The sequence below is a fragment of the Nerophis ophidion genome, linkage group LG22 (assembly GCF_033978795.1).
Source record: "Nerophis ophidion isolate RoL-2023_Sa linkage group LG22, RoL_Noph_v1.0, whole genome shotgun sequence".
NCBI lineage: Eukaryota > Metazoa > Chordata > Actinopteri > Syngnathiformes > Syngnathidae > Nerophis > Nerophis ophidion.
In genome coordinates, this window is record NC_084632.1 from 28,316,676 (window position 1) to 28,328,968 (window position 12,293).

The 12,293-nt window shown below is 38.5% G+C and overlaps 1 protein-coding gene across 2 annotated transcripts in view; it reads left to right on the forward strand.

Annotated features, from left to right (window-relative positions):
- LOC133540752 (collagen alpha-1(XXIV) chain) overlaps nucleotides 1-12,293 on the forward strand; it is a 286,309-nt gene that overhangs the window by 127,216 nt on the left and 146,800 nt on the right. For both annotated transcript variants that reach the window (XR_009803719.1, XM_061883645.1), the window contains exons 12-14: nucleotides 1,964-2,008; nucleotides 2,779-2,832; nucleotides 3,390-3,434. Coding sequence is in view for 1 of the 2 variants with exons in the window: in XM_061883645.1 (XP_061739629.1) it covers nucleotides 1,964-2,008; nucleotides 2,779-2,832; nucleotides 3,390-3,434 (144 nt within the window). In the remaining variant the exon portion in view is untranslated. The remainder of the gene's footprint in view (nucleotides 1-1,963; nucleotides 2,009-2,778; nucleotides 2,833-3,389; nucleotides 3,435-12,293) is intronic.

The window sequence follows — 12,293 nt, forward strand, 5'->3', positions numbered from 1 at the left end:
ACAAACAAGCATGGGGTGAGGGTCACCACTTTGTAAGCAAATTGTCGAACAGTTTTAGAACAACATTTCTCAACGAGCTATTTTAGGGATTTTACTATCTACAGTCCGTAAAATCATCAAAAAGTTGAGGGAATTTGGAGAAATTACTGCACGTAATTGATGATATTACAGACTTTTGATCCCTCTGCATCAAAAACCGACATCAGTGTGTAAAAGATATCACCACATGGGCTCAGGAACACTTCATAAAACTACTGTCAGTAACTACAGTTGGTCACTACATCTGTAAGTGCAAGTTAAAACTCTACCATGCAAAGCCAAACCCATTTATCAACAATATCCTGAAACGCCGCCGGCTTGGCTGGGCCCGAGATAATCTAAGATGGACTGATGCAAAGTGGAAAAGTGTTTTGTGGTCTGACGAGTCCACGTTTCAAATTATATTTGGAAACAGAGAAGGTGGTGTCTTCCAGAACAAAGAGGAAAATAACCATTCGGATTGTTATTGGCGCAAAGTTCAAAAGCCAGCATCTGTGATGGTATGGGGGTGTATTAGTGCCCAAGGCATGGGTAACTTACACATCTGTGAAGACACCATTAATGCTGAATGGTCCACACAGGTATTGGAGCAACATATGTTTTCATCCAAGCAACATTATCATGGACGCCCCTGCTCATTTCACCAAGACAAGTGTTACAACAGCGTGGTTTCATAAAAAAAGAGTGTGGGTACTTTCCTTGCCTGCCTGCAGTCCAGACCTGTCTCCCATCAAAAATGAGTGCCGCTTTATGAAGCTTAAAATACAACAGCGGAGACCCCGGACTGTTGAACGACTGAAGCTCTACATAAAACAAGAATGGGAAATAATTCCACTTTCAAAGCTTGAACAATTAGTTTCCTCCGTTCCAAAACGTTTATTGAGTGTTGTTAAAAGAAAACCTGATGTAACACAGTGGTGAACATGCCCTTTCCCAACTACTTTGGCACGTGTTGCAGCCATGAAATTTTAAGTTGATTATTATTTGCAAAAAAAAAAAGTTTATGAGTTTGAACATCAAATATCTTGTTTTTGTAGTGCATTCAATTGAATATGGGTTGAAAAGGATTTGCAAATCCTTGTATTCCGTTTATATTTACATCTAACACAATTTCCCAACTCATATGGAAACGGGGTTTGTACTATCATTATATAAATGATAATAAAGTGATTAGGTCAATATTTTATCTTTTTCTTAATATTACAAAATTAGTTTTTGGGGTAATTTTTTTTATTGTTTATAAACTCACAGAGTGAGTCTCTGGATGCAGGACGAATTTGAGGGAAAAACCCAAATGATTTAATTGTGAGCCAAAAGTATTTTTAGTTTTTTTGCTTAGTTATTGTGAAGTATCTATTTTATAAAAAATAAAATAGCATGCAATATCACATATTTAATACATCATCTGATTTAAAACAGTATTATCAAGTAATATACTTAATAAAAAAACATTTATAGCAATGAATTATTGTGTTTACTTGATTTACTTGCTATAATACATTTTTTATTCTATAATATATTGTCAAAATATCGGATCGGGACTCGAATTCAGATCAAAGGATAAACCAATCGAATCGGAGGACGAACATTTTTTATCGGGACAACCCTAAGATATATGGAGGAACAGATGTGAATTTTGTGTGAATTATATTTATATAGCACTTTTCTCTAGTGACTGTAGTTACATAGTGAAACCCATTATCTAAGTTACATTTAAACCAGTGTAGGTGGCACTGGGAGCATTTGGGTAAAGTGTCTTGCTCAAGGACACAACGGCAATGACTAAGATGGCAGAAGCGGGGATCGAACCTGGAACCCTAAAGGTGCTGGCACGGCCACTCTAGAGCTATGTCACCCCATGGATAAATGTTTAGGTACACAGCATACGCTATCATTCTTAATCTTTATTTCTTTGTTTTTCAAGGGCCCACCTGGTCCTCCTGGAAAACCTGGTCCCAAAGGAAGACACGTAATATATATTTTTTTTATTTGAGATGTCTGCATTGTTCAGAAGTTCAATAAAAAAACTGTAATTATTTATCTGTGGGAAGGGGAGAAAGAGATATTGATCAAAATGTTAGGTGATGGCCCTAGGCACTTCAAAAGTAGATCTGCTAGGTGTCTACTGCTGCTCCGTTGTTAAGATGCCAAATCAAACATGACTATGAAAGATATTGACAATAAAATGGAACGTAAATTAAAATTGCATTAAAGATTTCACGATATGAGTAAGAATACCGGTCATGTTCAAGAGGTGGCTTAACAGGATGATTGCATTTTAGCAGAGAAGGATACAATTGATTCCGACATTCAACCTTGATACTTTAATGTTTTTTAAATTGTTTTTAAAGGGCGTTAGCCGCTTTTTGTAGGTTGATGTTGCCAATTGGGCATGCTGCCTGTTCTCAGCTTCAGCCAAGATTTTTTTTTCATTATCACCTGAAGAGTTTGTCATCTAAGGTAGTCCACAAACTCACAGTACATTGGCTCATCTTGCTTTAACTCAAAGCACTGTTTACAATTACATTACATTTCTTTGGACTCTTTTTGCATTTCAGAAAATAATTACATTAAAATACAGTAGTGGGGCAGCATTTTTTTTTAACTACCAGGCTAATTAGTTCCCCTTTGTCTATATCCACAAACGTCAAAACACAAAATGATGTTTTCATAGGTTTAATGGGGAAATTAATGGAATACAAATACATGCAATTGAAAGTGGATATGTTTCCTCCACAGGGTGTGGTGGGTGATATTGGTGAAAGGGGGCCGACTGGTCCTGATGGCAATGAGGTAAGAACCCCTGTTATTTTGAGATGGTTTCAGTTGAGCAATTTTACCTCGGTCCAAATATTATACAGAGAGACATATTTTTTTCACCAGTAAGTTGATTGAGATGATACATGATAATGAAACTGCGATACAATATGTGGACAATATTAGGTTACTAAGCCATTACACCTACAATAACTAAAAAATAAATAAACCCGCTTTGCATCACCAAAAACGTACTATATTATTTTTGATTTTGTTCCCCATCTGCCATCACTTGTGAGGTCAAAGTTCACTAATGTTAAACAAAAGGGCCTGATCCCAATTATGGTCCAGCCCAAATGTGTTTAATGGTCAGGATTCGGTGTGGGACAGTTACATTTTACAACACAGGGCCCAACCACTGCATTGCTAATTCATGTATTGATCCATCTTATTCATGCAGAATGATACGTTATATAGAACAAGAATACTAGATATAAATTCCTGAATCAATTGGGTATCCTTGGAATGCGGAATTTGCACCGCTTTAAGTATCCTGTCCTGTGTACTTAGGATGTTGCTGTGATGTTTCACAGGGGCCTGTTGGTGAGACTGGTATTGGCGGCTTTCCGGGCCTGAGGGTAAGTCTCTGTTTTACAGCTCTATCATGGCGTGCCGTGTTTCCCATCCCAAATAGAATTCGGGAGTTGAATTGTTGATTGCAATGATGTGATGATGTGACATTGTAGCTCAAGGATAAGAGGTTTCAAGCAGCCGTTGTGTGGATGTTGTTACTCATAGCAACTTGAGATGTGTTATTGCTAAGATCACACTGCTGGAATGCTCCTCGCTGCTAGAGCTTGGCTAGTGAATATTATGAAGGGACTCAAAGGGATTTTTTTTTTTCCATTATACAGGTATATTATTCACAAGGAATTGATACTGCACCAGAGTCAGGGCCGTAAATAGGATTTGACAGATACCGAGGTCAAAAATTGGTTGTCCAAGAGAAGCTTTAAAAGTCTGAAATCATGGGTATCACAGCACCATATAGGAAATAAAAGCTTTAATTGATGTAGAACATGTAATGTTATTTAACATATTAACACTGTTCTAATTGGATTTAAGGTGGTTGGATTTGTCAAGCATGGCATTCAATATCACAATAAGAGGGAAGCATTGCATGTAGCTATGTTTTAGTAGCTTCAGGATAGAGATTGTTTCCGATATGCCGAACATTTGAAATATTGCAGTACCTCAATTTACAAGCTTAATTGGCTCACTTAATTCAAAACAGTTGTCTGTCATTGAAATGACTTGAAATCAATTTTAATTGGTGCTTGCCCTGTGCCCCAAAACAGGATTTGACAGATACTGAGGTAAAAAATTGGTTGTCTAAGAGAAGCTGTAAAAGTCTGAAATCATGGGTATCGCAGCACCATACAAGAAATAAAAGCTTTCATTGACGTAGAACATGTAATATTATTTAACATATTTGACTATCATCAGGATTTTTAACAGTCCAGTTTTTTATTAATATGCTGAAGTTCTGTAATAAACAATTTTAAGATCATTAAAACATACATTTAAAAGTAATACCAAGACTTCTACTATGACTGGGATTCAAACCTAAGACATTTTGCTTTGCAAAGCAAGCACGTATGATGTGTCCCAGTCCATCTCTCCGTGATGCAGACCTTAAAACCCTACTTGTTGGTTTTGTCGACTATTTTATTCATCGGTCGAATGTAAGACAAGTAAATAATATCATCAAAGATGTGTAAATTATACTTAGAGATTGTTGCTGGTTTTGTGTTTTTTTTGTCAGTTTCCGTGTTTGTCCGTACACTGTTCTAATTGGATTTAAGGTGGTTGGATTTTTCCAGCATGGCATTCAATATCACAATAAGAGAGAAGCATTGCATGTAGCTGTGTTTTAGTAGCTTCAGGATAGAGATTGTTTCCGATATGCCGAACATTTGAAATATTGTAGTACCTCAATTTACAAGCTTAATTGGCTCACTTAATTCAAAACAGTTGTCTGTCATTGAAATTACTTGAAATCAATTTTAATTGGTGCTAGCCCCGTGCCCCAAAACAGGATTTGACGGATACTGAGGTCAAAAATTGGTTGTCTAAGAGAAGCTGTAAAAGTCTGAAATCATGGGTATCGCAGCACCATACAAGAAATAAAAGCTTTCATTGATGTAGAACATGTAATATTATTTAACATATTTGACTATCATCAGGATTTTTAACAGTCCAGTTGTTTATTAATATGCTGAAGTTCTGTAATAAACAATTTTAAGATCATTAAAACATACATTTAAAAGTAATACCAAGACTTCTACTATGACTGGGATTCAAACCTAAGACCTTTTGCTTTGCAAAGCAAGCACGTATGATGTGTCCCATTCCATCCCTCCGTGATGCAGACCTTAAAACCCTACTTGTTGGTTTTGTCGACTATTTTATTCATCGGTCGAATGTAAGACAAGTAAATAATATCATCAAAGATGTGTAAATTATACTTAGAGATTGTTGCTGGTTTTGTGTTTTTTGTCAGTTTCAGTGTTTGTCCGTACACTGTTCTAATTGGATTTAAGGTGGTTGGATTTTTCCAGCATGGCATTCAATATCACAATAAGAGAGAAGCATTGCATGTAGCTGTGTTTTAGTAGCTTCAGGATAGAGAGTGTTTCCGATATGCCGAACATTTGAAATATTGTAGTACCTCAATTTACAAGCTTAATTGGCTCACTTAATTCAAAACAGTTGTCTGTCATTGAAATTACTTGAAATCAATTTTAATTGGTGCTTGCCCCGTGCCCCAAAACAGGATTTGACAGATACTGAGGTCAAACATTGGTTGTCTAAGAGAAGCTGTAAAAGTCTGAAATCATGGGTATCGCAGCACCATATAAGAAATAAAAGCTTTCATTGACGTAGAACATGTAATATTATTTAACATATTTGACTATCATCAGGATTTTTAACAGTCCAGTTTTTTATTAATATGCTGAAGTTCTGTGATAAACAATATTAAGATCATTAAAACATACATTTAAAAGTAATACCAAGACTTCTACTATGACTGGGATTCAAACCTAAGACCTTTTGCTTTGCAAAGCAAGCACGTATGATGTGTCCCATTCCATCCCTCCGTGATGCAGACCTTAAAACCCTACTTGTTGGTTATGTCGACTATTTTATTCATCGGTCGAATGTAAGACAAGTAAATAATATCATCAAAGAAGTGTAAATTATACTTAGAGATTGTTGCTGGTTTTGTGTTTTTTGTCAGTTTCAATGTTTATCCGTACACTGTTCTAATTGGATTTAAGGTGGTTGGATTTGTCAAGCATGGTATTCAATATCACAATAAGAGAGAAGCATTGCATGTAGCTATGTTTTAGTAGCTTCAGGATAGAGATTGTTTACGTAATGCCGAACATTTGAAATATTGTAGTACCTCAATTTACAAGCTTAATTGGCTCACTTAATTCAAAACAGTTGTCTGTCATTGAAATTACTTGAAATCAATTTCAATTGGTGCTTGCCCCGTGCCCTAAAACAGGATTTGACAGATACTGAGGTCAAAAATTGGTTGTCCAAGAGAAGCTTTAAAAGTCTGAAATCATGGGTATCGCAGCACCATATAAGAAAAATAAGCTTTCATTGACGTAGAACATGTAATATTATTTAACATATTTGACTATCATCATGATTTTTAACAGTCCAGTTTTTTATTAATATGCTGAAGTTCTGTAAAAACAATTTTAAGATCATTAAAACATACATTTAAAAATAATACCAAAACTTCTACTATGACTGGGATTTGAACCTAAGACCTTCTGCTTTGCAAAGCAAGCACTTATGATGTGTCCCATTCCATCCCTCCGTGATGCAGACCTTAAAACCTTACTTGTTGGTTTTGTCGATTATTTTATTCATTGGTCGAATGTAAGACAGGTAAATAATATCATCAAAGATGTATAAATTATACTTAAAAAGATTATTGCTGGTTTTGTGTTTTTTGTCAGTTTCAATGTTTGTCTGTACACTGTCCTAATTGGATTTAAGGTGGTTGGATTTGTCAAGCATGGCATTCAATATCACAATAAGAGGGAAGCGTTGCATGTAGCTATATTTTAGTAGCTTCAGGATAGAGATTGTTTCCGTAATGCCGAACATTTGAAATATTGTAGTACCTCAATTTACAAGCTTATTTGATTATGTCACGGCTCACTTAATTCAAAACAGTTGTCTGTCATTGAAATTATTTGAAATCAATTTTAATTGGTGCTTGCCCCGTGCCCCAAAACATGTTACATTTAAACATGTAACATGCCTTTTAAAAAGAAAATCTATATATTTTGGATAAGAAATATTGCAATACAATAGAATGTACTACAAACAAGTACAGTAGTTTTATGAAGTAATGTAATAATAATGTACATTATTGACCTGGAGAGGAAACTCATATGTTATCTCATTCCATCTGCTTCTCTGTCAAACACACCATCAGCAGCGTGTCCATATTTTCATGGATAAATGTCATCCGTTTAGATACTATTTTCAAGCCCTTCACTGGTATGGTGCAGACGAGCTCGCTTGGTCATGTTTTTAAATGTTTTTTTTTCATTCAATCAGCACTGTCCTTCACACTTACTTTCTTCATTTCCATTGTTGGAAAACTAAAGTATGTCTGTTCCTAGCTATAAGCTAATACCAGTGAGTATAACAGGAAGATTTGCAAGGGTCTTGTTTTTATTTATTTATCCAATTGCAGATTATTCTTATGTTTAGAGTTAAAATATATGTAACCTATCAGTTAATAATCAATGGGTCTATATTTCTCGAACTTGCTGTTGCTAACTATTGCTCTCTGTTTGAGAAATATCACTTGATCAAGCCTTTTTTAACTACACTACAAGAAAATAATACAAGTGTGTATGATTCGTGCTGATATCGGATCAGTACATTGTAATTAAAAAAGTTGTATCGAGAAAGCGCTACAAAAAATACAATATTTTACTTCCTGTAGTTCATGATTGTTAGTATTCCAAGATGTCAAGTTAAAATTGAAGGATTGAACGATTGTTCAAAATTGTGACCTTCTGTAAACACTCTGACTGCAGCTAGTTAGTCTTTGGGTGAGTGTTTTCTTTTAAATCACTCCAGCTTTCAGAGGGAAGCAAAACTTAATCCTAATCAAACTGCACATGGGAACCAAAACACTTCCACTTCCCTAACCCGCCTTTTGATTCGATTCATATTTAGTCATCTTTACGCACGAGTGATTTCGGCATTGGCATGATCTCGTTAGGAACTTTAATTTGACATCTAAAACACACTTTCACTTCCTCTGTGTCAGTCTCACCATTGTGGCTTTAGTCTTGTTCGCTCCTTTAGTCTCGTTCGCTCCTTTAGTCTCGTTCGCTCCGTTAGTCTCGTTCGCTCCTTTAGCCTCGTTCGCTCCTTTAGCCTCGTTCGCTCCTTTAGCATCGTTCGCTCCTTTAGTCTCGTTCGCCCTTTTAGTCTCGTTCGCTCCTTTAGCCTCGTTCGCTCCTTTAGTCTCGTTCGCTCCTTTAGTCTTGTTGGCCCTTTTAGTCTCGTTCGCTCCTTTAGTCTCGTTCGCCCATTTAGCCTCGTTCGCTCCTTTAGTCATGTTCGCTCCTTTAGTCTCGTTGGCCCTTTTAGTCTCGTTCGCTCCTTTAGTCTCGTTCGCTCCTTTAGTCTCATTCGCTCCTTTAGCCTCGTTCGCTCCTTTAGCCTCGTTCGCTCCTTTAGCCTCGTTCGCTCCTTTAGTCTCGTTCGCTCCTTTAGCCTCGTTCGCTCCTTTAGCCTCGTTCGCTCCTTTAGTCTCGTTCGCCCTTTTAGTCTCGTTCGCTCCTTTAGCCTCGTTCGCTCCTTTAGTCTCGTTCGCTCCTTTAGCCTCGTTCGCTCCTTTAGTCTCGTTTGCTCCTTTAGTCTCGTTGGCCCTTTTAGTCTCGTTCGCTCCTTTAGTCTCGTTCGCTCATTTAGCCTCATTCGCTCCTTTAGTCATGTTCGCTCCTTTTGTCTCGTTGGCCCTTTTAGTCTCGTTCGCTCCTTTAGTCTCGTTCGCTCCTTTAGCCTCGTTCGCTCCTTTAGCCTCGTTCGCTCTTTTAGCCTCGTTCGCTCCTTTAGCCTCGTTCGCTCCTTTAGTCTCGTTCGCCCTTTTAGTCTCGTTCGCTCCTTTAGCCTCGTTCGCTCCTTTAGTCTCGTTCGCCCTTTTAGTCTCGTTCGCTCCTTTAGTCTCGTTGGCCCTTTTAGTCTCGTTCGCTCCTTTAGTCTCGTTCGCTCATTTAGCCTCGTTCGCTCCTTTAGTCATGTTCGCTCCTTTAGTCTCGTTGGCCCTTTTAGTCTCGTTCGCTCCTTTAGTCTCGTTCGCTCATTTAGCCTCGTTCGCTCCTTTAGCCTTGTTCGCTCCTTTAGCCTTGTTCGCTCCTTTAGTCTTGTTCGGTCCTTTAGTCTTGTTCGCTCCTTTAGCCTTGTTCGCTCCTTTAGCCTTGTTCGCTCCTTTAGCCTTGTTCGCTCCTTTAGTCTTGTTCGCTCCTTCAGCCTTGTTCGCTCCTTTAGCCTTGTTCGCTCCTTTAGTCTTGCTCGCTCCTTTAGTCTTGTTCGCAGCTCCTTTAGTCTTGTTCGCTCCTTCAGCCTTGTTCGCTCCTTTAGCCTTGTTCGCTCCTTTAGTCTTGTTCGCTCCTTTACTCTTTTCTCTCCTTTAGTCTTGTTCGCTCCTTTAGCCTTGTTCGCTCCTTTAGTCTTGTTTGCTCCTTTAGCCTTGTTCGCTCCTTTAGTCTTATTCGCTCTTTTAGCCTTGTTCGCTCCTTTAGCCTTGTTCGCTCCTTTAGTCTTGTTCGCTCCTTTAGTCATGTTCGCTCCTTTAGTCTCGTTGGCCCTTTTAGTCTCGTTCGCTCCTTTAGTCTCGTTCGCTCCTTTAGTCTCGTTCGCTCCTTTAGCCTCGTTCGCTCCTTTAGCCTCGTTCGCTCCTTTAGCCTTGTTTGCTCCTTTAGTCTTGTTCGCTCCTTTAGTCTCGTTGGCCCTTTTAGTCTCGTTCGCTCCTTTAGTCTCGTTCGCTCCTTTAGTCTCGTTCGCTCCTTTAGCCTCGTTCGCTCCTTTAGCCTCGTTCGCTCCTTTAGCCTTGTTTGCAGCTCCTTTAGTCTTGTTCGCAGCTCCTTTAGTCTTGTTCGCTCCTTCAGCCTTGTTCGCTCCTTTAGCCTTGTTCACTCCTTTAGTCTTGCTCGCTCCTTTAGTCTTGTTCGCAGCTCCTTTAGTCTTGTTCGCTCCTTCAGCCTTGTTCGCTCCTTCAGCCTTGTTCGCTCCTTTAGCCTTGTTCGCTCCTTTAGTCTTGTTCGCTCCTTTACTCTTTTCGCTCCTTTAGTCTTGTTCGCTCCTTTAGCCTTGTTCGCTCCTTTAGCCTTGTTCGCTCCTTTAGCCTTTTTCGCTCCTTTAGTCTTATTCGCTCTTTTAGCCTTGTTCGCTCCTTTAGCCTTGTTCGCTACTTTAGCCTTGTTCGCTCCTTTAGTCTCGTTCGCTCCTTTAGTCTTATTCGCTCCTTTAGCCTTGTTCGCTCCTTTAGCCTTGTTCGCTCCTTTAGTCTTGTTCGCTCCTTTAGCCTTGTTCGCTCCTTTAGTCTTGTTCGCTCCTTTAGTCTTGTTCGCACCTTTATTGAAACTTGAATCACACCAAGTTAAGTAATGACAGCGGAAGCAGAAACAGAGCAGCAAGTGTTATTTCTAGAATGCATTTGATGTGCAAGCATGTGACACTAAATTAGATGCAGTCATCCACCGAGATGACAGAAACTCAGGTTTGATGAAAATGAATAATATTAGTTAGTACATGGTACATATTCAACCACACAAAATACAAACGTTTGTATATGAGTGAGGTAATTTGAAGAACAGGGATTGTTTTGTTAAAACAAAATGTGTAGAAATGCAACAATCTGGTTTCCATAATGTCTGCAATCCTCGGGCTCTGTGTGGTGTCGATGATTTCTGACCACCTTTCGGGTACAACAGTCCTTCATATGGGTTGATGGGATGCAGCTGTTTCCACTTGGTTTAGCTTGTCTTTTAAATACTTGTCCTTATTCACATGTTTTACGTTTCGCACCAACATGATTTGTGTCACTGGTGCTCCAAAAAGCTCATATAGACTTTTGAGTTGACACACTCATTATTCTTTCATGGCCCTTTCACTTTTGCAGAATAGGATATGACAGTCCAACCAATTTTGCAGCAGTTGTCGATATCTTGAATGTATATTCAAATTTTTTACTCTATGTATAGGTATTAAAATACTGGGGCTGTCAAAATTATTGCCTTAAAGCATGTGATTTTTCACAAAAGTTGCAAGTTTTGAGTGTACAAATGACATGCGTTCAAGTAAAACATTAAACACATTTTTCCGTATGACAATCTAACAATAAAATTGCATTTATGTCAAAATATAAATCATGCAAAAAAGTAATTTACCGCAATAATCTCGAGTAATCAAAAGTCAAAAGAGTGATTACCGTAATCTAATTAAAAAAGATATTCTAAAATACCTAAATATTGTTATTGTTTTATTTCAACATGGCATTTTTGGGAATGAAATTGCCAATACATGCACTATTTTAAATGTGAACAGTTAATGAGTGAGGCGTTCTACATTAGGGCGAGACAAATTGACTGCGAATACACTCATTTTTACAGGTCAATGAATTGTCAGGGCATGGAATCAATCCCAACTGGACTGTTTAGATTGTCTTAAAATATGTTTCATTAGTTTATGCTCAAAGACTTAAAAAGGGGGCAGCACGGTGGTAGAGGGGTTAGTGCGTCTGCCTCACAATACGAAGGTCCTGCGTAGTCCTGGGTTCAATCTCGGGTTTGGGATCTTTTTGTGTGGAGTTTGCATGTTCTCTCCGTGACTGTGAGGGTTCCCTCTGGGTACTCCGGCTTCCTCCCACTTCCAAAGACATGCACCTGGGGATAGGTTGATTGGCAACACTAAATAGGCCCTAGTGTGTGAATGTGAGTGTGAATGTTGTCTGTCTATTTGTGTTTTCCCTGCGATGAGGTGGCGACTTGTCCAGGGTGTGCACCGCCTTCCGCCCGATTGTAGCTGAGATAGGCGCCAGTGCCCCCACGACCCCAAAGGGGATAAGCGGTAGGAAATGGATGGATGGATGGACCTAAAAAGGGCAGTTCTATTTTGAAAGCCTGTGCCGGATTCAAAGTATTCTGTATCCTTGATAGGAGAGTTGTCATATCTAAGGCTATGTTCCCACTGTAGGGTAGAATGGCCAATTTGATTTTTTTTTTTTTTTTGGTAAAGCCAATCTTTTTATGTAAATGTTTACATCACCAAAAAAATATGAAATAGAAATAAAAATGTTCTTATGGCTAATGTCAACGGAATGCTTCCATGCGCTCAAAGAACAATTTCCCTGGTGGATCAATAAAGTTATTCTAAGTCCAAGCCTA